At 50.1% G+C, this 24,739-nt stretch overlaps 1 protein-coding gene across 2 annotated transcripts in view; it reads right to left on the bottom strand.

Moving 5' to 3' along the window:
- The window catches only part of ZFAT (zinc finger and AT-hook domain containing), a 186,696-nt gene that overhangs the window by 102,537 nt on the left and 59,420 nt on the right, over positions 1–24,739 (bottom strand). For both annotated transcript variants that reach the window (XM_067711189.1, XM_067711191.1), the window contains exons 4-7: positions 16,415–16,603; positions 14,533–14,683; positions 7,937–9,378; positions 6,900–7,132 (exon numbers count right to left, since the gene is read on the bottom strand). In XM_067711189.1, coding sequence (XP_067567290.1) covers positions 6,900–7,132; positions 7,937–9,378; positions 14,533–14,683; positions 16,415–16,603 — 2,015 coding nt within the window. The remainder of the gene's footprint in view (positions 1–6,899; positions 7,133–7,936; positions 9,379–14,532; positions 14,684–16,414; positions 16,604–24,739) is intronic.

Genomic DNA, 24,739 nt, shown 5'->3' with positions numbered 1-24,739 from the left:
TGAAGAGTATGTGATACTGGTGAAATAACAGACAAATAGATCAAATGGAACAGAACAGAGTCCAGAAATAGACTCTCTTAAATACAGTCAATGGATCTTTGACACACGAGCAAATGCTACACAATGGTTCAAAGATAGTCATCTCAGGCTTCCCTGGCGGCACAGTGGTTAAGAATCCACCTGCCAACACAGAGGACACGGGTTTGAGTCCTGGTCTGGGAAGATCCCACATGCCACAGAGCAACTAAGCCCGTGCACCACAACTACTGAGCCCGCATGCCTAGAGCCCATGCTCTGCAACAAGAGAAGACAATGCAACGAGAAACCCGCACACCACAACGAAGGGTAGGCCCCGCTCGCCGCAACTAGAGAAAGCCCATGCACAGCAACGAGGACCCAACGCAGCCAAAAATAAATAAATAATTAATTTAAAAAGATAGTTATCTCAACAAATGATGCTGAAACTGGACAGGCACATGCAAAAGAAAAAAAATGAACCTAGACAAAAACCTTACACCCTTCCACAAACATTAACTAATAATGGATCACAGATCTAAATGCAAAATACAAAACTATAAAATTCCTAGAACACACAGGAGAAAACCTGGATGACCTGGAGTATGGTAATGATTTTTTAGATATAACCCCGAAGGCATTACCCTTGAAAAAGAAAAGAATTGATAAACTAGACTCCATTAAAATTAAAAATTTCTGCTCCGTGAAAGACACTGTCAAGAGAGTGAAAAAACAAGCCACAGACCGAGAGAAAATATTTTCAAAAGTTACATCTGATGAAATAGGCCAAAGACCTGAACAGACACCATACCAAAGTGGATATACAAATGGCAAGTAAGCATATGAAAAGATGTTCCACATCATATGTCATCAGAGAAATGCAACTCAAAACGACAAGGTACCATTACATACCTATAGAATGATCCAAATCTAGAACACTGACAACACCAAGTGCCGGCGAGTATGTGGGGCAATGGAAACTCTCATTCGTTGCTGGTGGGGATGCAAAATGGTGCAGCCACTTTGGAAGGCAGTTTGTCTCAAAACTCAAATACTCTTACCATATGACCCAACAATTGCACTCCTTGGTATCTATCCTAATGAACTGAAAACTTATGTCCACACAAAAGCCTACACACGGATGAAGCAGCTTTATTCATAACTGCCAAAACTTAGAAGCAACCAAGATGTCCTTCAGTATATGAATGGACAAATTGTGGTACAACCAAACAATGGACTGTTATTCAGTGCTAAGAAGAAATGAGCTATCAAGCCATGAAAAGATGTGAAAGAAACTTAAATGCATATTACTGGGAGAAAAAAAGCCAATCTGAAAAGGCTACATATTATATGATTCCAACTATAAGACATTCTGAAAACAGCAAAATGATGGTGACAGTAAAGGGATCCGTGGTAGCCAGGGAGTAGTGGGGAGAGAGGGGTGGACAGGAAGAGCAAGGAGGATTTTCAGGGCAGTGAAACTACGCTGTGGGGTACTATAATGAGGGGTATGCATCAGTAAACATTTGTCCAGATCCCAAAAATGTGCAGCACCAAGAGTGGACCCCAATGTAAACTATGGACTCTGGGTGTTACTCACGTGTCAACGTAGGTTTATCAACTGTAACAAAGGTAGCGCTAAGGTATGGGATGTCAAGAGTGCAGGAGGCTGTGCACATGTGGCGATAGTGGGTACACAGGGAAATCTCCGTACTTTCTGCCCAGTTTTGCAGTGGCCGATGCCACCGACTTCCACCCAGGCTACATCACAGGGTCCAGGCTTGTCAATGTACTCCCATCAGTGACCTCCTATGCCCTTGACCTTCCAGGTCACCCCATCACTCCCGGCACCTGCACACAGGAACTGGTGCTCTCACGCCCTTTTGAAAGACGTCCCGGGCAGCACACACCCTGGAGGAGGCCTGTCGCCACCCCTGGCTGCCCCAGTGTCCTCATCATCAGAGCTGATGGAGGCATTCAGAAGGGCTTTGAAGGAGTTTACACTGATCTCTCCTGAGCCCTTGCTATTTGATTTTTTTTCTTTTAATCTCTGATAGTCTGAAAGCAATTTACCTTAGAGCTTATCAGGGTCCCTCACTTCTTGATGCCTTTGAAGACTGTCGGAAGGATGCAGGCAGTGAGAGAGGGTGTTGGAGAAGGGTGCACTCTAAGGACTCATTTATTTCTTTTGCAGAAACCTCAGTTCCCGACCGGAGATAAAAACCCAAACTGACACAGCAAACTTAAAAAGCACAGTGGTGAAAAGAGTTCTCGGCAGAGGAGGAGAGAGCGCCCGCGCCGTAATGGCGGTAAAAGAGCCCAGCCCTCGCAGTTTGTTTGCTCTGATGGAAATGGCCTTCAAAGCCACACAGGACTCTTTGAAAGAAGGCAGGTGGCAGCAGGTGGCAGTGGCCATGGGGTGTGGGGCGGAGGCAGGGCGGGAGCAGCTCCGGGGCTGAAGCTCCGAGCACGGCTCGCAGCTCTGGATGAACCCCGCCTTGGCCTACGCCTCTGTGGCAGGTTCCTCGGCCCCCGAAGCCACAGGGCAATTCTCAAGCCTGAAACCAGCGGTGGGTGGAAAATATCAAATCTACCTCCACCCTGCCACCAAGTGTATTAACGATCACATAAGTACACCTATAAAGTATCTGACATCAGGTTAAAAAAATAAGGTGGGAGATTCCACTCTGAACAATTTCTCAGGAATAAAAAGGCCACGGACTCACTCATTTATTCCTCAAACCTTCTGGGGCCCCTGTGTTGTGCCGGACATAGCACTGGGGACAAAGGTGGGAGACTCTGGCCCTGCCCTCAAGGGGCTCATAAACTGGTGAGAACTGCCAGCACACAGAGGCCACTAATCATCGTGGGACATAGAGAAGGTGTGACAGTCAGGAAAACTGACACTTCCATCGTGGCTAATTTAACAAGTTAGAAAAGAGCCAGAAACGTGCTCCATGTGGGATTTCAACTCCAGGCTCTTCCTGTCCACTGAGCGCGGCTGAGCGCTGCTCTGCTTTGCAGGCCGTGCTCCTCACTTCCGGCCCTCGGGCTTGCTAACAGGCAGCTGTTTTAGACCCAGGAAACTCCGCTTGCCAGAGGTCCCCAGCACTGCGGATAGATGCTCAAACAGGGCAGCACAGAAACAGGCAGTCTGCGACCACGTAAGAAAAGACCGTACTCTTGCAGCTCTTAGAAAGGAAAAACCTTTTGTCCAATTGCTTTAGTTGAATAACATTTTACTCTACTTTAAAAAAAAAACTATAGACAGACCCATTTATTTCCAGAAAGATATTGGAGGTCGCTCCATCTACTTCTCTGTGTTGGCAATATATTATTTTAGTTTACTTCCAGCAAGGACACGTAAGATTTCATAAATACATTTACCTTTATAGCCAAATACAGTCTACACACTTCTCGAAGACAGGCATTAACTTTAAACATTTGTTGAAAGGCCACCTCACCCTGCATGGAAGCACCACCACCGCTGTTACTATTCCTCCTCCCTCCTCCTGCCACCACTACTAAAAAGGAGGAGCTGGTGTAGACCGGCCTCCCCGCCATGCCTGGACCTGTGCTGGGTCCCTCACAATCGTTATCTCACTAACTTCCCACAGCAACCCTGGAGGCGGGGACTGCCACCCCACTTTACAGACAAGAGGTCAGAGAGGTTAGGCAGTGAAGCCACACCACTTGCAGATGGTGGAGTCTGAACGCCAAAATGTGCCCGCTCTTCCCAAGTGTGGACTTGTAACTGCTACAGTGCCCTGAGCGTTGGGTGCCTGAGAGATCTTCTGAGAAGGGACACGAGCCAGAGACAAATGGGACAGACTGACATATCCTGAACATACATCATAAGTTCGACTTCCTGCTATGTCAAATGTCTGTATCAGGGCGAACTTATTTAAACAACAGGTTCCCAGGTCCGCCCCCCAAATTATGGTGGAGGTCTGAGCCAGGAATCTCATTCATAACGTGTACCCCCAAGTAATTCTGATTCAGGATGTCATAACTTACATCATCGGGGTCAGTGACTTACAAAGTTATTTAATGGGACCTACACAGGAGGTCACCCATTTGACATCACCACCCAGAACATACTTGCACACACAGTGGCATATAAACACACTGAAACACAGGACAAAAGGTCTCAGAAAACAATACCTATTACCTTGTCATGGGTAAATAGTGCTGATCATTTCTATTTCATTCTATTCCATTTCATTTTTAAGATAAACTGGTTGTAATCCACTAATTTCACAAACCTATAATGGATCATGACCTGGGGGCTGAAAAAACACTGACCTGGCTGTTCTATACTTAATTTCTAGTTTAATCCTCACAATCCTGAGAGGTCGGAGAGAGTCCCATATCTCCATTTGACAGATGAGAAAACTGAGGCTTAGGGAAGCTAAGCAATTTGCCCAGGATCACAGAGGTGGATATGGGGTCTCAACTCTAACATGCTAGAACCCAAAGCCTGCCTTTTATTGTACAGAAACCATGTTTTCTCAAGTCTCCCTTTCACAAAGTTTGCACAGTGCTGTAAATAAAATGGGTTTGCTCCGGTCATTGACTAACTCCTTTGACCAGGTCCCACGTTTCCTTGATGCCAACACATCCTTGACTCCAAGTCACGCCATCTGGCTACTAATGGGAGGGAGGAGGTGGGAAGAAGCTACATTAAATGTACACACACCTTCCAGTCATTAGGTGTATCTTTAGCTAAGAAACGGTTGTTGAGAGTCACAGAAACGGGCACTCAGCCAAATTATCCTGGAGTCCTAGTGCAACCAGAATGGACATGACTAGAGGCTCATTTTGGGAGGGACAGAGGGGGATGCATTCCACTTTAAATTTCCTTAGTTTTTTCACCACGTGGGAACCTGTGTTGCAAAGAGGTAAGTGTTGGATGGAATGTGAGAGCCCAACCAGACTTTCAGCGCACCTGGCCCCATCTCTCTGGGTCACAGGCAAGGAAACCAAGGCCCACACGGACGTGGGGACTGGACCCAGGTCAGAACGGCACCGGGCTCCCTGCCGGAGAGACGCCTCCCCACGCTTGACCAGCGTCCTTAGGCACCTTCACATCACAAAGCTCGTTTGTGCTCTCTCCTTGGAGCCTCACCACCACCCTGAGAAAGTGGGGTGCGGTATGCACACCATTATTGCATATATATATATATATATCATGACTCCTTTTACACGAAGCGTCCAGAATGGGCAGATCCACGGAGACAGAAAGTAGACAGGTCGTTGCCTAGGAACTCAGGGAGGAGAAATAAGTGATGACAGACAATGGGAGGTCTTTCCACCGTGTCACCATCCCCTTGGTGCCTGTGGCTTCATCACAGACATAACTGACAGGCTCTAAAGACAAATATGGTCTAAACTCAAAACACTGGAACCTGTTTTCATAAAGAATGCTCTCTTCCCACATCGGCAACACAGTCTGCCTGCCTCAGGGAGAGCGCGTAGTCATTCAACGCCCCAGGTAAATGCGTGTGCTGCCTGTGAGTAAACAGGAATAGCACACCTTTCATGCCCCACACGCAGAGAGAGAGAGAGAGAGAGAGAGAGAGAGGAGAACGGGAACTAAGAAGTACCAAGTGACGTACAGCTGCTGCCACGCAGTCACCTGCACAAGCTCTGAGCCAGGTTCTTTACCTAGAGCACTCCGTTTTAACCTCCCAATAACCCAGGAGACCCATACGCATACACAAAGACATACACGTGCATACATGTGCGTTATGTGCTCAGGGGTGTGTGTGTGCGGTACGTGTGTACACATGTGTAGACTGCATGGGTGGATGTGTGTGCATATGTGTGTATATATACGTGTGTGTGTGTGTGTGTGTATACAAAGCTGATATACTGTTTAATATACATTTTATATAGAAGGCTACCAAGCCTCAGAAAGGACAAGTGACTTGTCCAGCACCACACAGCCTGTGCAGATACTGGAGACAACACCTGAATCCAGGTATCCAACCCCAAAGCGCAGGCTCTTACCTACCCACGAAACCCAAAACACCCTGACTTCACCCTTGGTAACAAACTGCTGGAGCGTTAGTGATTTTTAGGCCAGAAAACGGAGGCGGCGCATCAAGTTTCTGAAGCCTCATGGTGCGCAGTCTGTGGCCTAGAAAGGAATGCAGTTAAAGCAGAACCACACCTTGGGGCCAGGTGCGCCTCCTTTATAACTTGGAGAGTCTCAAATCACTCTCAGGTGTCAGCCTCTCAAGTTAGAGTAGCATTTGCTAAAATAAACATTCACTCGTGTCACATGTTCAACACCCACCAGAGAATTAAACACATCTTGCCACCATGAATATTAACAGCACCTTGAATTAACATATCACTTTTTTAAAAAGTGCTTTACAGACATTCTTCCATAGACTTTCCAAGAAACAGCACAGTAATATGACAACAGTGGTCATCAGCGTTTACTGTGCTCTCACTATGACCCGGACACCGTACTTAGCACTTGACAGGCATCATCTAACTCACTCTCTCAACAGCTTTTAGTGGCGGCTATTCTTATTATCATCCCTGTTATTAAGGGTTCTTTAAAACGTCATTTAAGAAACCCTTGCTTTACTCCTATTCTGCAGACTTTCTCCGATGCTTAAAAGTCTGCATAGAAAAGCAAATTGATTCAATGTAATCTTTTTTCCAACATATGTGAGGCTGTCCCTGTGACCCCTGGGATGGAGGCCTTTGTAAAGTGGAGGGCCTGCTTCGTGAGAAGGACCTCCCCATTTTCCAGGGAAGACGCGCACACGCTGGGCTCTCGGGGAGCACGGGCGCCTCCGTATGCATCACTGTGAGGAAGCAGGGAGCACCCAGGGGAGACGGGGCTGCCGCTCGGGCGCGCTACTTACCAGCTCTGTGTGAACTTTAAGATGTGCCTGCAGCTTATATTTATCTGGAGTCGAGTAGTCACAGCCGTCAGTGGGACACTTCAGCAAGATGTTACTGTGTTTCTGAATTACATGGCGTTTAAGGCAGTTTTTGGTGATGGAAGAATAATGACACTGGGAGCAATAATACAGATGTTCCCGGGTGTGGGTGCGGACATGCATGTCAAAATGCACTTGGTACCAAAAAAGTTTGCCTAAAAAAATATTTTCACATGAGAACAAGGAAGTTTCTTTTATCCTGAAGTTGATTTCTTTTAATCAGTATTATTTTTTAACTACTATATTTCTCTCCCTCTCATGCTTGTCCGGGTCACCCTTCACACTTTGCACCACATCTCTGGCTGGACATGACTTTTCAAAGGTGGCAGGTGGCAAATATTAAGGGTGCTACTACTTCTGCATGATGTCACAGCTGGAAGAGGAGGAAACGGATGTTTATCGAGGACCAATTACGGTGCCAACTACCTTTATGCACACGCGTGAAATCAACGAGGCTCTAAACTCTGCTGACACCTGGGCCATCTACATCCTGTCCTGCCAGCTCTTCACGAGACCAGAGGCCACGCTTTCACGGCAAGCTGGGAGGGTTGCATTCGGGGTCTCCCTACAAAGAGCTGCAGCCACTTCTGTGATCTCTCTGCTCATCTAGGACATGGCCACAGCTTAAAGCTCGACTTTAAACGTCACGTGCCACAAGAAAGGTGCTTCTTGGCTAAGGTTCTGGCAGAGGCCGTGGGCTAAGCGTCCGCCTGCACGCCTGACGGAGCCAGCACGGTTAGCTGTCCGCCATCCTGGCTGCCTTCACAGGCTTCACGTGCTGAACTGCACGCACCACTGTGCACATCGCTATCTACGAATGACGGCTAGCTCACTTAGAAGGCGTTCTGTGCAAAGAGACACGAGCTCAACTCAAACACCAGGTGACCCATAGCCAGGCGGGGACGGGAGGGGCTGCTGGGAAGACAGCCCCCAGCCTCGCGCCCCGGCGCCCCCCTTACCACAGTATTCGCACTCCAGGTCGCCATACACCTTCCGGATCCTCTCGCACAGGCCGGTATTCATGCGCCTCTTCTGTAAACTGTCCAGGATCTTCATGAACGCAGTGATGCCCGCCCGGTGCTCGGGGAGGGGCGTGCAAGAGTCAGGCCGGCACAGGGCCGCGTCCCTCCCACCAGCTCCCGGAGGAGGGTCTGAGGCCTCGGCTGGGTTTGCCCTGAGCCCCCTGCTGGGATCTGGGCCATCGGATGGGAGGTCAGCCACTTGCTGCCCTTCAGCCGGGGGGCTCTTGGCGCCCTGGGCTTCCGGGTTTGCTGCGGCGCCTTTGGCCTTGGACAGCAGTGGTGCGACGTCCTGGCCCTGAGCTGGACTGGAGCCTCCCTGCTGGGTGTGCAAGGTCTTCTCCGGAGCAGCCAGAGCCTCGGCAGAGGAGGGATCACTCCTCAACAGGAACTCATCGGAAACCACCGCGTGCCGACAAAGGTCGGAGGACACCGCGGAGGCCGCCAGCTCGCAGGGTGCTGGGGCGGCGCTGTCTGCCTGGGCAGCGGCTGAGCACACAGGCACGGCGGGCACCTCTGTTGGGGCCTCGGACCCCTCCTCGGGACGAGCGTCCCCAGCGCCGGCCGCCTCCTTGGGTGCGTTCACCCCCTGGAACACAAACTCCTCTTCCGCCAGCTGCAGCTGCCCGCCCAGGGCCTCCTGCTGGATGTCCCCGCCGGGCCCCAGGAGGCAGAAGCTCTGGTTGATGGAGCTGGTGAAGACCAGGGTCTCCTGGGCGGCCCCGTGCGCCTCCTTGATGTGGGCGCGCAGGCGGATGGAACTGACGAACTTCTTGAGGCAGAGGGCGCAGACGTACACGAACGGGTGCTTCCTGACGTGCAGCTCCAGCGCCTGGTACTTGGTGGCCCCATGGCCGCAGAGCTCGCAGGCGAAGGGCCACTTGTCGCCATGGACCAGCATGTGGCGGTCGCGGTCCAGCTCGTTCTTGAACTTGCGCTCGCAGATGTGGCAGTCGTAGAGCAGCTGCCGCTTGCCCTCCCTGGTCATCAGGCAGAGCTCGTCCAGGGCCTCCTGGACCTTCTTGTCCTGCGGGTCGTGCGCGTCGCGGATGTGCTTGATGAGGTTCTTGACATCCGAGTACTTCTTCTTGCAGAAGCGGCAGTGCTGCTTGATCTTCTTGTGCACCCGCTCCACGTGCACCTTGAGGTGGCCCTTGCTCAGGCAGGTGAAGGAACAGCAGTCGCAGGCGAACTTCTCGCCCGTGTGCTTGCGCAGGTGCACGTTGAGGTTGGCCTTGATGGCGCTGGCGTAGCTGCACTGGGAGCACTTGTACGGCTTCTCGTTGGTGTGGATCCGCAGGTGGGCCTGCAGCGAGTGCTTGAACTTGAAGACCTTGTTGCAGTACTCACAGGTGAAGATCTTGAGCTGGGTGGGCCCAAGCCTAGAAACAGAAGACAGCACCATTACGGGTGGAGATCCGGCACCTTCCTGATGACCCCTACTTCCTTCCAGCTGCCGAACACCGAAGGCTTAAAAGTGAGCTAAAAGGGGCTGAGGACGGACGCATGCATTCATTCATCAACAAACAGGACGGGGAGACGTAGAGCGGACCAGGCGCACACGGAGAGGAAGACCGGGCCCCTGCTGCCCTGGTGCTGGGAGACAGGAGACAGGTCTGCACACGGCTGCAGGACAGTGTGCAAGCGGCGACAGGTGCACGTGCGGGCAAAAGAGAAGGCGCCCTCTAACACAGATGAAGGTAGTTGGGCAGAGGAGATGCCTGAGTTGAGGGATGCAGAATAAGGAAGAGGGAGGCAAGAGAAGGCAGAGGGATGTGTCATTTGCTAGGCACACGGCAGCCAGCGGTGCTCCAAAGCTGACCCGGACGAATTCTGAGGTATTCTAACAGGACCAGTCTTAATGGAATGAACTCAGTCTGCTCCATGAAACTAGATACGACCTGCTTGGGTTTGTTCAATAGTTTTGATCATCCAGATTCGCCTATTCATTCCATCAACTGTCAGGGTAACACTCTTTCTCTCTGCTGCAAGTTTCCACGTGAGGGCCACTCTTTCGTGAAAGAGCCCTGGCCTTTTTCCACATCCTCACTTCTCCCCAGAAAAGGGAACTGGCGTATCTGAGCGGGGACTTTAGAACAGGACCAAGCCTCCACAGCCGTGCTCACTCCTGCCTTTCTGGTGAGAAGGCGTCTGCCTGTGGACAGCACGTGACACGGTAGGTGCTTAGCCAGGAGAGTCTGGCGGCGGCAGTCAAGGACCGAGGTGGGGGGAGGCAGACGTGCAGGACAGCCAGCGGGAGCTCAGTGTGACCTGCCCCAGGCTCCTTTCTCCCATGGCTCCACCAGTCATGGGCCTGACGTGTGAGCCCCCGTCTTCTTCCTCCTCCAGCATGTCTGGTTCAGAACTCAGACGGGAAAATAAGGTTGTTCAACTGCCATTTGTTAAACTCAGACATCATTAATTAATAAGTGATTGCCATTTTATTACCACTCGCCTGTGCGTTTCGAGCACTGTGTTAGATTTTGTGTATGCGATAGAGAATGAAAGCCTGGTCTGCCTCACGGGTCCTTTCTCTCTCAATACGGCGACGTGGATGCTGAATGAGATGGTAATAGTAATCACGGCTAACAATTACTGAGTACTTACAATACTCAAAACTCCTTGCTAAGTATTTAATTTCAACCCTATCATTATGCCCATATTACAGGTGAGAAAACTGAGTATAACCCAAGGTCATACAGTTAGTAAGTGGTGAAGCCAGGATTTGAACCCAAGCAGACTAGAACCTGCACATTCTTCCACATCCTCCTACTGCCTGGAAACACTGTGAACACCAACCCCCCTTGCCGGTGGGACCATACACGCGGACCTCCTGTGAGGCGGGTGAGGCTTCCTCTCTCCATAACTGCTCCCTCGGGATTCTGCCTAGGTTATCCAGGTAGGTCCTCAGAAACACTGACGATCATTTAGTGCCATTAATCAGACACCATTAAGCTGTACCCACTGTAACGGTAAAGTCTATATTTATGGAACTATCCATACAACTGTGTTTGACCAACACAGGTTACCTTATGTTTTAAATGAAAAATATTTAAGCAGACTGCGGTCCATAAACACCAGAGGGTAGAAGTCCCATGCTGTAATTGAAACATTCAAATCTGAAAGGCAGTACTATGCCTGCATGCTAAACCCAAGGCTAATTTAAGGAAACTAATTTGGACCTTTCTTAAATGGCAAAGATACCCAGAAGGTGATCATTTTACTGGAGGAAGAAACTCTGGTTTCACAGCATTAATTAAACAAGTCACAGTATTTCCTTCTCTAATGCAAGGTCTAAATGGTCTTAGGAGCAGCTCTGACTCTGATTTTTTCGTATTATTACCCGAATACCTGGCCAAGCCCTCAGTGCTGCCTCCCACCAAGGGTGATGAATCGGAAGAAGTGGCCAAGCCGCCGGCACCAGGCTCTCAAGCGCAAGCCTGCACCCGTGGGCTGATGCACAGAGCTGCGACGTCGGGTGATTCCTACCACATTATTTCACTCCGAATGTCCCCTATTCATTGAGAGAGGCACTCTCTCCCACTGCATTTTAGAAAGCATTCAGCCAGAGCTTTAAAAGATCAGACCCCTTGATCCAGTTATTCCACTACTGGGAATCTAGCGAAAGAAAGAATACGAAATTCAAGCAAAGATGCTCATTGCATGAGTTTTCACAATAGTTTAAGAGTAGAAGCTGCTTGAAGGTTCCAACGTAGGGAACTAGTTTGGACATTTCTTTTTTTTTTAAACTCACTCATTCATTCATTCATTCTTTCAAAAAAGTATTCCAGGCACTGGGGACACAATGGGGACAAAAACAAACACAACTCATGCTCCCTTGTAGTGCACCTTCTATAGTAAGTGGTGGGCCAGCCTGGTAACCATATAAATGAGCAGATAAGGACCACCAGCTCCCTGTGATGGAAAAAGGCAGGATGCTCTAGGAGCCCAGGTCAAGGCGGACTGATCTGTCTGGGGGACAGGGAAGGCCACCCTGAAGACTGGACATTTGAGCAGACAGCTGAAATATGAACAGAAGTTAACCAAGTGAGGGGGAGGGGAGGCATCCAGTATGAGGAAGAGGCACGTGCAGGAGAGATCAAGGAAATAAAAAGGACCCGGATGGCTGGAGCAGATGCTGGAGCCCAGAGAACCAGAGGGAGCACAGGAGGGGGACCAGGCTGGAGAGGTGGCAGCCGTGGAAGACCCTGTAGGCCAAGTTCTCCTAACAGCAATGTGAAGCCTTAAAGGGTACAATCAAATGGGCATTTTACAAAGAGCTCACTGGCTGCAATGTGGAAAGCTGAGTCATGGATCACGATGCTACAACATGTCACTACAAAACAGAGTTTGTGAATAATTTGAGTAACAAAGGAAAGTAAGTATAATGGGATTAAGTATTAAAAGCAGGATACAAAACTGCACATAAAATATAAACTCGAGGGCTTCCCTGGTGGCGCAGTGGTTGAGAGTCCGCCTGCCGATGCAGGGGACACGGGTTCGTGCCCCAGTCCGGGAAGATCCCACATGCCGCGGAGCGGCTGGGCCCGTGAGCCATGGCCGCTGAGCCTGCGCGTCTGGAGCCTGTGCTCCGCAACGGGAGAAGCCACAATAGTGAGAGGCCCGCGTACCGCAAAAAAAAAAACAGAAAAAACCAAATATAAACCCGATTTTATAAAATATATGGGCTGAAAAAAGGCTGGAAGGAAATAACATTAAAAATATTAACTGCTTATCTTAGGGAACATTAAAACTATTAACAGTGCTTATCCTAGGGTAGTGAGATTACAAATAATTTTTTTCCTTATAGATTTCCGGACTTTCGTCACACAAAAAGCCTCTTTCGTAACTGTTTTACAATTTAGACTATAAAATATTAATAGAATGCTTGACAACAGGAATACAGCCTCAATCTACTGATTAAATACTGAGTATATTTACCTGTAACTAGATTAGCATTGAACTGAAACCCTCCCCAACAGACCCTGAAATATCATGAAGATAATTAACTAAGGTCTACAGATCAACCTGCGTTGAGACAAGAAAGATCCTCAAAATTAATTCCATTTCAGTGTGGCCAAAGGGGTGCATATTTTTACAGCTTTATCGATTAATTCAGTTGCTCACATTTGCAAGAAGAGAGGAGTGAGGCTACAGATGAATGAAGCACCCAGATGACATGACGTTATAATTCAACAAGAGCACTTTCCACATATGGTATCATTTATTCCCACCACTAAACTAAGTCAGATTCTACTGGACAGTCTTGTGGCCGGTGTAAGAGAGGCTCAGAGGCAAAAGCATTTGTGTCCATTCACAGCAGAGCCTCATCCAGGCAGTGGCCATGTCTGTCCTAATCTCTCTCACATCCCCAGTGCCTGGCACATAGAAGGTGTTTAACCTGTTGGGCTGAAGTCCAGTAGAAGGGCCTAGAGCCAACCCAGGTCTGCCTGGTGCTAGAGCTTACGCTCTCATCAAGAACACCTCACTTCCCCCTCTTCCAGAAACAGAGGGAGCCCACTTGCACTGGCATTTTGTCTTTCCCCTCAGCTGGGGAAATGTGTACAGAACTCAGGTGATGAGAGTTTGCTGATCTACGTCAGCAGGTACATATCACAGCTGAGCTGGTGACCACAGGGAGGGTGGGGGGACATGCAGGCTAGTCCCCTCTGGGACATCGACTCACCCAATGTATTTGGAGGACAGTTTTCAGTGTCGATTCAAGTTTTAAGCACTCGTATCCTTTAAGAGGGCAATTTCAATTCTAGCAATTTATCTCACAGGAAGTCTTGAAGAAGTATTGAAAGAGGGAGGAACCAAAACCTTGTCCGTCAAGCAAAAACTGGCTATATATAAACTAGTGCATCTACATGACAGCAAACACACTTAAAAAAAATATGTACTGAAAAGGAAAAAGTCAAGGTGTGGTTAAGTTTAAAAAAATAGGTTGATAACAGTGCCTTTGGTATTTTATGCTAGGAAAAAAAATAACAAAATTAAAGTGCTATATTTTAGTATATCATGAAAAACTTATGGTGTCCTGTGAACCACGATGTCTATAGTAGTGACCACGACCAGAAGAGGTGCTATGTGTTACTGTAACTGCACATCACACGGATGTTGGAACCTTCTACAGGATGCTTATGCTACTTTTGAAAGTAGGGGGGAAAGAGAGATTTTCTTTTTCATTATAAATTGTGGAGCTATGAAAATCAGCTAATTTACTAAGTAAGGCCTTGTTCACACCTCTTTTTATTCAGATGAAGCACACATCTGCCTTAAGCAGAACGCTCCACCTTCCTTAAGCCGAGGCGCTGCGTTTCCCAAGCATCTTGCTGATCTGCCACGCGTCGCACAGAGGCTGCTTGGGCTCAGCCAGCACTCTAGGGCCATAATGGAGGGGCTAGTTCTCAGGTTCAGTCAAGAAACCGAAACCCTTCATAGATGGGTTTGCACACAGCGTCCTGATAAGCTAACACGCCCATCTCTCGCCCTCTGCAGCAGTGGCTGGAGTCGCACAGAACAGAACGCTTTACCTGCTCGACTTCATGGGCTGCTCATAGGGTGTCTGCTGGATGGCGTACTCCTGGTACCCTCTCCGGGGCGCCAGGTCGGCCACCGCGGCCTCGGGGTCTGCGGCTCCTGCTTCCGGGGGCCCAGCCTCCACCGGAACAATCTTGGTAGCACCTGAGATGGAGGCATAACACACCACGTATTAAAGAGGCGCCGTGAGGGCCCTGACCACCCCCTGCCCCCAGAGCAGGGGACGGAGCCTGGGAAGCATATTTCTTTACTGTGTGGCACCCATGCAAAGGACTAGTTTTCCTTCAGTTCACACCTTTAACTTGTGTGTTTGTATACGTGTATGCATGTGTGTGTAAGTGTGTGTGTGTGTGTGTGTGTGTGTGTGTGCATGTGTATGTTTGGGGGGAAAGGGCAAGTTTTCCAATAATCAAAACCTTCTTCTGAGATACATTTTCACTTGATCTCATTAAAAAACAAAAAACTAGATCCATATACACATATATGCTTCCTGCAAGATTTCACATAGATCCACATGTGTTAAACTTTACGCAAATGTAAAACAGCGTCAAGACAGAATGGAGCAGTGGAATCAACTGTGAACAGGAATCTAAGCTGCCTGGGATCTGGTCCCAAATATGACATCACCCTCCCGCCTCCAGACCTCTGTGTCCACCCTGTGAAATGAAAGGTCTGGAGTGGAAAACTCAAAGGTTACCTTTATTCGTGCAAGTCCAGGATGTGAAACGATCAAAGACCGTTTATAGCAGCGTATGTGCACGAGGGTACACGCACACGCACGTTATATATCAAGTGCACTAAAGAAAAGGCTCCAATCTACCTCTCGTTTCTGGAATAGCAAAGGAAATTAACCACTTTTTACCCCCCCTTACAGAAATCTCAGAATACTACCATCAATTCTTAAGAAATCATTATAGAAACTTTCTCTAGAGACAGCTAAACCCAGGAAGCTCTCTCCTGGCATTTCCATTTCCCGGAATAACACTTCTCTGAAGTAGGGTAGGGCAGACAAAGTGACTTTCCAGAAACAACTTCTAGTCACATAATCTTATACGGCTTTTTCTCTGCTGATTACCTTACCCTGCACTGAAGTATCAAGAGGCATTTATTCAGCCTTTTCATTTTAAATAGTGAGTTATCAATACTATTAGCACTGAAAAAAGATGTTTAAAAAGGCTCTAGCTGTCCTCAAAATCCTCAACTTGATTTTTCAAAATTTTATTTAACAGCTATCACCTCAAATGGATAGGAAAAAACCCATTATCATACTTTGGAATCTACTATCATACTGCTTTTTGTCTAAAGTATCCTTTCCTGGAAGAGACTTTTTTAAAAAGGGTAGTATAAGAAATCCACTGGCTATTTTATGTTTAAGGAAGAGGAGACAGGAATTTCTAGTATCATAAAATATATGATGAACCCACTAAAAAATGCAAAAAAAGAAAAAAAAAGTGAGGTGGAGGGTTTTGGAGAAGCCGCCAACCTCCATGTGGTGCGAGTGGTCTTACACGTAGGATGGGGCGGTAAGGGCGGGGAGGACTTCCAGGAGAGGGGCTGGTGAGGGGGCAAAGAAAAAGACACTCTCCTTGGCCACTGCTCCTGTGAGCGGCCACTCAAACGACAAGGACAGGTCGTGGCTGCAGAGGTGGCGGAGGCAGCAGCAGGGGCAGCCCTCACTCCCTTTCCTCTGGACACGCTCGTCCACCACAGCCCTGGGCAGTGACAGGTCAGCCATCATCCCAAGGTACTGGGTAATTCAGTGGAGAGCCCGACAGTGAGGAAGCCGCTCAGGATCACAGCCCCAGCTGCCTGGCTGCCTGCGGCACAGCCCCGCCCACAGAGTCCCATTCTGTCCCCTCCGCTTGTTTTGCTCACCTGGAATCACTTCATGAGCCGTTAAAACCACACTTATGATGGGCTTCTTGGCTCCGGAGATCTGCGCGGCCTCTTTTCCCGAGCAGACCTTCTGGACTTTCTCCACTCTCTGAGTCCGCAGTCTCTTCGGGGCCTTTTCTCGATCATCTTCCTTATACTTCTTCTCCAGCTCAAGGTCAGATTCGTTACCTAAGGAGCAAATACCAAGTTGCATAGAATATCCTCCTATGTCAGTGATGGAGTCAGGGAGTGCACACAGCCCCAACCCTTTTACGGGACGACAGTAAAGGAAACATACACGTGTGATACAGACACTGGTCCACGGTGCCATGCAGGCCCCTTTACCACTTCGGGCAGCATCTTTGCTTCTTCAGTCTTTCACGTGATTCAGTAAATATCATCCCCCGCCACAGGCCACCACATGGGCACGGAGGATACAGCTGACATGGCAGGCAGAGCCACTCATCTTGTTGTCGTGAAGCCAACCAGCCCACAGTGTCATCTATCATCAATCAACACTGCGGAGAAGACATGGTCTTCTTTAGATATACAGCCTAAGAAGTTGTTCAGTTACTCATCTTCCAGTTAGTAGGTGCCTTCCATGTGCCAGGCACGGTGGATATAAAGGCTGACAGGGTTTTGTTATACAGCAGAAACTAACACACCATTGTAAAGCAATTATACTCCAATAAAGATGTTTAAAGAAAAAAGAAAACAAGCTTAGCTACAAAATAAATAAATAAATAAAAGTAACCTAAAGCAGACTGACAGGGCACAGACCCAGACCCTGCTCTAGAAAGCCCTGCAGCCTGAGGGGTAAGAGACACTTCATATCAAAGTGAAGCATAAAGGAGTGCGTGCTATTCCCAATTCCTAAGTGAGAAGGAAATACGGGGAAGGAAAGGACAGGAGTTGTCTCTTTCCAAGAATCACAGCCACAAACCTGCAGTAGCCTGCCCAAGAACTACTTCTTCAGAACATTCTAACAAAGAGACAGGACCCACTTGGTACAGCCCTGCGTTAGAGATGAACACGGGGTGGGTGGATGGTCACGGGACAGGCACATGGTGCAGGCTTGGAAAGCGGTGGACTAGGGGTTGTCAGGGAGGTGAAGTCAGAACCAGGAAGTAATAAAGCAGAAGCCAGAGAAAAGGGAGAAACCAGAGGGAGACAGCCTGAGGCAACTCAGGAAGCCTGTGCTTCCCCGTGATTTAAGTTGTCCACAGCCGGACCCACACAGAAACCCACCGATGGACGCCTGAAGGAAGACAGAAAATGGAGAAGTGCAAGCTCCTAGGACGGCATGCTGGCTGGAGGAAATCTCTCGCAAGACGAGGCCAGGAAAAAACCTGGCTAATGGGGCAGGTGGATTGAAACAAACAATTTTCTGTGTTCTATAAATGAGAGTCTTTTCGCGCTTGTCCCAATCATCCAGGTGCTTGAACATTTTTAGATCTGGTAGAAACAGTCATGGGTTTTTTTTAACTGCTGGAAAAAGGTCTTTAGTCATATAATTAGTGTCAGCACCAAACATGGTAACAGCAAACTGAAAAGAAATATTAGTAAATGAGATCATGATTCAGAGTGTACTCTGCAAGGCCAAAGGGAAAAGTCAAGACGGTTACATACCTCCACCCCTTGAAGAACACAATGACTCCTAAAAAGCTGAAGAATGGGGCAAAACACGGTATCCCCAAAGTCACTGCCGATGCTTACCTGATGTTCTCTGATTTTTGATCTGCATCGGGTAGTTTTAAGAGATAGGTGTGCATAAATATAGAATATGCTGGATGCTATAAAGAGGTAGAAACATTCTATAGGACTTCTTGCTTTTAAAAATGACGCTTTATAAAAGAATTCACCACAGATTACAATTCAATACGTGGATGACACAGCAGGAATAGATAACGTTTATATAAAAAAAAAAAAAAACAAGAATTAGAGCTTGCCATAGGTGAATCTGGGTTTACATCATGAATCAACTACAAAAGCCAAGAGCATACACACGATGTCAGCCGGCATGACCACGAAGTAGCTGAAGCGATCGTGGTTACACTCCCCACACTCTGCACTGGATTGACCATATCTGGACTCAGCTTTACGCATCGTATGTTAAGAATACACTGCAGAACTGGGTGCACGAGGATGGTGGACAGGAGTGGAAGAAGGTCTGGAGGACTGAAACCCGCTAAAGACATGGGAGTTGACCCAGGTGGAGATGAGGAGACTGGATGGGACTCCGGTCTCTCAGCCCAACGATTACCACAGCTCCTATTCGTGTCCTTGCTTCAGCCACCCGGCCCGGTCCCCAGGACAGAGGAAGCCGCTCCAGCCATCCTGGCAGCGGGAACTCCAGGACCCCAGCGTGGCCAACAGGGTCTGGGGTGAAGGCTGCCAAGGGCTTCTGGGAACAGTTTCCTTCCCTAAGAAAACCTCTCCTTCACTGGGCATCACTACTGTCCACTGCCTGGAACTGAGGCAATCACCCAGAACCTACAAGAGATCAAGGGAAAGCCCAGGTCGACACCTTGAGGGTCCGAATGAAGGATGGACCCTGGGACGGCAATGGTACATCTGCACCCCCCCGACCCAACCCGACCCGACCCTGGAACCGCCGATCCCCATGCATCTGTGATGTGGGAGAATGGACATTCCCACTTTCCAATTCGTTTCTAATTGATGCATCTACTGAAAGTATCTCGACTAACACACTCTCCAAACCATTTTCCATCTTGACCAGAGAGTGAATCGTTTTTAAAACCCAAATCTGACCCTGTCACTCCCCTGCTTAAAACTCTTCAATGGCTTCCCTCCCATCTCCATGAGCAGAAAGTGCTAGATAAAGTCCTCCAAGATTCGCCATCAATCATCTCTCCCACGACCCCTGCACCCTCAAGGCCAAGATCCCCAAGTACGCATCCAGGTGTACTCATCTGCTCACCCCTTCAGGCTCCAACTATACTGAACTACAGCCCCTGGAACTGCATGCAGGTCCCCGTAACATCTAACACCCAATCCACAGGCCCCTGCTTGTCCAGATGACAAAGGCAGTTCAGATTTACACACAAACACACACACACACACACACACACACACACACACACACACACACACATACACACACACCAAGAAATAAACATTATCAACGGTCGGATTTCCCACACTGCTTTGCAATTATCTGTTTGGATGCCTCATCTGTGCTGTGACCTCCAGGAAATTGGGTCTGTGTCTTCTTGTTATTTTATTGAGCCTGACGCAGACCGATAGCAGAGGACCTAACCTAGAACACAATGAAGACCTGCTCTGTTGTGCTCAAAAAGGCGAAGCTAGGACCAATGGGTAGAGGTCAGCAACAGACTTCACCAGAAGAAGAAATTTCCAGCAGTCAGAGCCATCCAACGAGGGAGAGGTGGCTTTAGAGATGCGTTTCTCAGGAGGGTTTTCGAGGAGCTTCACATAGCAATCGTGATGCTGTGAGAAAGACTGAACCACATGGGGGGTCAAATCAGACAAGCTCTGCATCTCTGAATTCTGAGACCCTCCCAACAGGGAGATGGAGCTGCTATGTAAGGACGGCAGGAGAAAGGAGGCGGAGGGGCGGGCAGTACAAGACAGTAAAAGAAAACGCGGAGTAAGACAGCGGGCGACGGGAGAAGATGCACCTTCCACCTCCTGGGCAGCCACCAGCACCCTCCGTGACCGCGTGGGCTCTGATTCTCCCCGTAGCAAATGCCAGCGGGGCTCTCACCATGTCCCCGAGGCCCACACATGACCCTGGCAGCAGCTACAGTGGACACTCAGGCTCACCCTGCACCCCAGCGTCCGACCTCAAGCTTGCACAGGTGTCTTGAAGCATTCGAGCTAGGCCCCTGCTGCCCAGAGGTGGAGACGGGTCAACGTGGTGGGGACGACCCTCAACCAAGGAGGAATGGGAAGCAATGCACAACCACTCTGGGCTCCCGGCCTCAGTGCACATTTCTGGGACACATTCTGGAAGCTTCGAGATCCTGGCAGAGTCGAACGCCCAGTGACCACAGCTGGAACCCAGCAGCAAACCCTTGTCTCTCCCCCTTCCCTGTCTCACCCTCCCCACACCTCACTCCTGCTTCCTGGGATCCCCACCCCAGTAACTGCCTGCAGCCGGGCAGCTTGCAGGGAGCATAAGCAAAGTCAACCCCATTCAAAACTGTCCCAAACGCGCACCTCCAAGCCCCCACGCCCTCCATCAATTCCCTGTGGCCCCATGCGACATGGATCCACAGCCCATTCAGCTACATTCCACTCTCGAGAGCTTCCAGAAGTTTCCACAGTAAGTTTTCCCACTGATCCAGGCACCACGTGGCAGACACTGTACAAGCAGCCTTGGAAATGATTCTTGGAGTTATCTTAACCCAATTCCTCGACGACTGGAGCACAGTGGAAAGAACACAGCCGCTACAGAACAGAAGCGTGTGCGTGCAGGGAACAGCAGGTAATTCCGGGTAAAACACCGCGTATAAGAAAGGGGAGCCGAGAGGTGGAAGAGGGGCAGGCAGGGGCAGAGCGTGAAGACCCTGGACGACAAAGGACCAGAGAGGAACCAACAAACAGCGGGCCCCGTGGTGAGAGGCAGTGGTCAAGTGGCAAAGCCTAGTACTGTCCTACGGGGACCAAGAGGACATGTGGGTCTGGCTGGTCAGCCGAGAAGTGAGGTCCACGACCAGTGCTCTGCTTTCTCCGTGGGGAATGGTGCTCAGCTTAAAGGCTCTTCATGCACCATGATGCCTGGTCTTATTTCTAAGAAGCCCCTCTCCTCCCCCCTCCCCTCTCTGACAGGGCCCTGGTCCATCTGTGCTGAAGGCTGGTGAGAACATAAAGGGCGGCACTTGCTCAGTGCGTCCTCAGCTGAGTTCCCAGAAGCAGCAAGAGGCCATTTGCTCCTGATCACTGTGCTGATGAACGGCCCACCTGGGCGCCCGCCTGCCCGCATGAACGCACACCATGCAGGGACTGCGCGGCTGGCAGCCCTGGTGCAGCACACGGCCGCTCCGGCCCCCGCTTCCAGGGCCAAGCATTTAAAGTCCTGTCATGCTTGGCGATGGCAGCCCAGTTCTGCTCTGCAGCCGCGCTCCTTGCTACAAAGAAGCAATTCTTGGAAAGTGAAGAAAACTAGAGTTTCTGTTCCGTTCAAACTGGTAAATGTCTATCTTCCCTGCACTGAGACAGACTAAACCCTCTGGCAATGAACAAGGCTAACGGAAGGTGGCTCTTCTGACACAGTCGGAGAACCCCAGCTGACACCCAGGCTCCCGGGCTGATGCCAATGGGTAATTTGGGGTAATTTACTCACTCTTGGTTCAGAGAACGCCCAGCTGACTCCCTGGGCTGACACAGTGCCTGGTGAGGAACGGGCAGCAAGTGGATCTCTTTCAATAAATACACCCAGCATGGAAAATGAAGACAGTGAGGGGGGCTGGGCGTGAGGGAGCACCCGGGTCCCACTCCACGTCTTCTAGGTAGTGCTTTCCAGATGAACCGCCTTCCAGACAGGCTGCTACTTTCATGTGTTCATTACGCAATGAATGTTAAGGTAGTATTTTATCTTCAAATTGTATGAAACATCTGTAATATCTTCACTGAGCTCTACAAAAGACTCTATCCAAAAGAAAGCAGGATGTGATTTTAAGTGAGATCAAGAGTGGAAGTCTGTCTGAGATGCTTAAAAGGCAGAAGAGATGGGATACCATCAACCCGCTCCCGGTAGACCAGCAAGGGCACAGGAAGGAAGGTCAGTGTTAATCTCATCAGCAACACTGGGTTTCAGACTGAAATATCTGACAGCGTCTAGGCCGGTCTGGTGTTTTTCCTTTAGTCAATAGTCATGAGAGGGAGGTAACCTGTACCACTGTAATAGCACGACGTTATCTTCTGAGAGGCACATTACAGTCTGCAAAGCACTTTCATGAGCACTAACTAGCACCTGTAACTCTACTGCATGTGCACACTGTGCCTTTTTAATCAACCTTCTTACATTTCACTTTCTCCTCCAAGGCTCTAATAAAATGTGCTTTTCCGGCATATGCGGTGCTTGGCTGAAGTGCCCTTGTCCAGCAAATTTCACACCGTGCTGCACCACCATCTGAATCCAATTGTGATCGCCACTGCATCAGGATGTGGTTTTCAGACATTTTTTTTTTTAGCAGCAGGACATTTTGAGTGAATTCTTTAAGCAATTTCAACATAAACAATCAATAAAAGGGCATGACTGCTCTGGTTAAAGTGGGTAGGGTCCAAGCCAGCCCCCCACTAGCTACCCCCTCCACGGCCCTCCCAGCCCTCCATCTCAGCCGCAAGTGCCTCAGCTTTAAAACAAGTAGATGAGGATGCAGGAGGGACTGTCAAATACCACTTTCACCACCTTCGCTGCTCTGAGTGGCCAGCGCAGAGTCAGGGTGTGTGAGCTACACTCCAGCTCTGCCTTCGAGCTGGACCAGTCTGGAACTCTCTAAACCTAGGGTCCGAATCTGCAAAATGAGTCATTGTGAGGTTCAAGTGAGGGAAGGTCACAGAGTCCTCTCACAGGGGGGCGGCGGGAATCGCAGTCGCCCCCAGGCTGCACGCGTTTGGGGCCAGTGACTTCCTGCCTGAAGATGCACATGTGCAGCTCAGGGCTGGGCTGGGCTGGGGTCATGGCTTCGCGGTGGTTCTGGCTGGTTTCTGCTAATAGGAGAGGCGCAGGAAGGGCCGCCTCACCCCGCCCCCTAGCCCGGAATGTTCTGCGGAGTCACTGACGTCCTGGGAACGGTATTGTTCAACGTCGTGACATCTGTGCCTCACTGCTCTTCAACCACAGCACACTGACAGAATTCTTTACATTTCATTTCCTTTTGAAAAGACGGCGTTTAAGAAGTGACGACACTGCAACATGGAAGCGGGAGTTCCCAGGTGGGTGCACGCGCCCCTCGGTGCTGAGACTCCTACGACAGCGCCCGGGGCCCTCACGCGGGGAGGTCCTGACTTCAACTGAAGGCGGCCCTGCTTAAGGAGCAGAGACCAAGCATGTGCTCCATTCTAAGGGGAATGAGCAAAGATCCAGTGTCCCCGGTGTTCTAGAAAGTTTCCACTTGCCCCTCCAGGCCCACCCTCATCTGTCTCCACCCAGCTCCCGGAGGCTCACCTGTACGGGTCACACAGGGGCTCCATCGCCCTCTGGCTTCCATCACCAGCAGAAGACAGGAGGGAGGGAGGGGAGTAGGGGACAATATTCTCCAGGTCCCCTCCCTGCAAAGGCTGCAGCTCTCCCTGCAGCTCTCTCCTGCCTCTACACCTCGGGTGACAACGACTCCCCACTGTCCCCAGCCTCCCCCAGGACCAACACCTGCCCACACTGTACAAATAATCCCTTTAGTAAACTCTCAAGTCGCCACGTGTTTGCTGCCAGCTCCACGGGGCGACGCTTTCAGTCATCTCTACATGACCCCTCTTTCCGGCCCCCAAATCTCATCTTCACCCCGGCTGTGTCAAGCACCCCTGACTGACACGGCTCCTGCTCAGGCCAGCACAAGGCACATTCCCAAGACCAAAGGACTCTTACCCCAGCTTCGTCTCATTGACTCTCCCTGCGTCACTGACCATCGCTGATCCCGTCCTTCTCCCCCTTTAAGGCGGCCTTCCTGCTCTTCTCTCCCTCTGGATGCTCGGCACCAGGGTCCTCAGGAAGCCACGCGGCTGTTTGCTTCGGTTCCATCCCAACCCCTGCTGACCACCCACACGTGCCCTCACCCACGAAGGGGCCTCCTGCCGGTCCCACACCCAGGTGGATGACACCCCCATGGACACCCAGAGTCCACCAAACTCAGGGTGTGACCAGAACAAACTCATCCTCTCTCCCCCAAACCTGCTTCTCCCTTGGGTTCTCCGGATTGGCAGGGGCCACCCTCCACCCCAGCACCTGAGCCAAAACCTGGCCCTCTCCCTCCCACAACTTCCTGCTTCCTGTCCACATCAACCTGTGCCCAGGGCCTGGGAATCACACTTCCTCAGCAGCTCTAGAATACACCCCCTTCTTTGACGCCCACCGCCACTGCTGAAACCAGATACTGCAGACCCTCCACCAGGCCCTGCACCAGCCTCCTACAGTCTCCCCACAAGCACATGCGGCCAGCAGCCTCCTCCGGGCCTTACGGGATGCTACTCCCTCTGCCAGGCTGCATTCCACATGCCTCCCCCGCCTTCTGCCTCCTCTCACCTCCAGCCCCACCCACCCTACAGAACACCAGGCCCATGTGGACGTCAAAGCTCTGCCCAAGCCCTTCCTGACCTGCCCTGCTCTCTCAAGCTGCCTCT

Source organism: Pseudorca crassidens, chromosome 17, assembly GCF_039906515.1.
Source record: "Pseudorca crassidens isolate mPseCra1 chromosome 17, mPseCra1.hap1, whole genome shotgun sequence".
Classification (NCBI taxonomy): domain Eukaryota; kingdom Metazoa; phylum Chordata; class Mammalia; order Artiodactyla; family Delphinidae; genus Pseudorca; species Pseudorca crassidens.
This window is presented reverse-complemented; position numbering and strand designations above follow the sequence as displayed.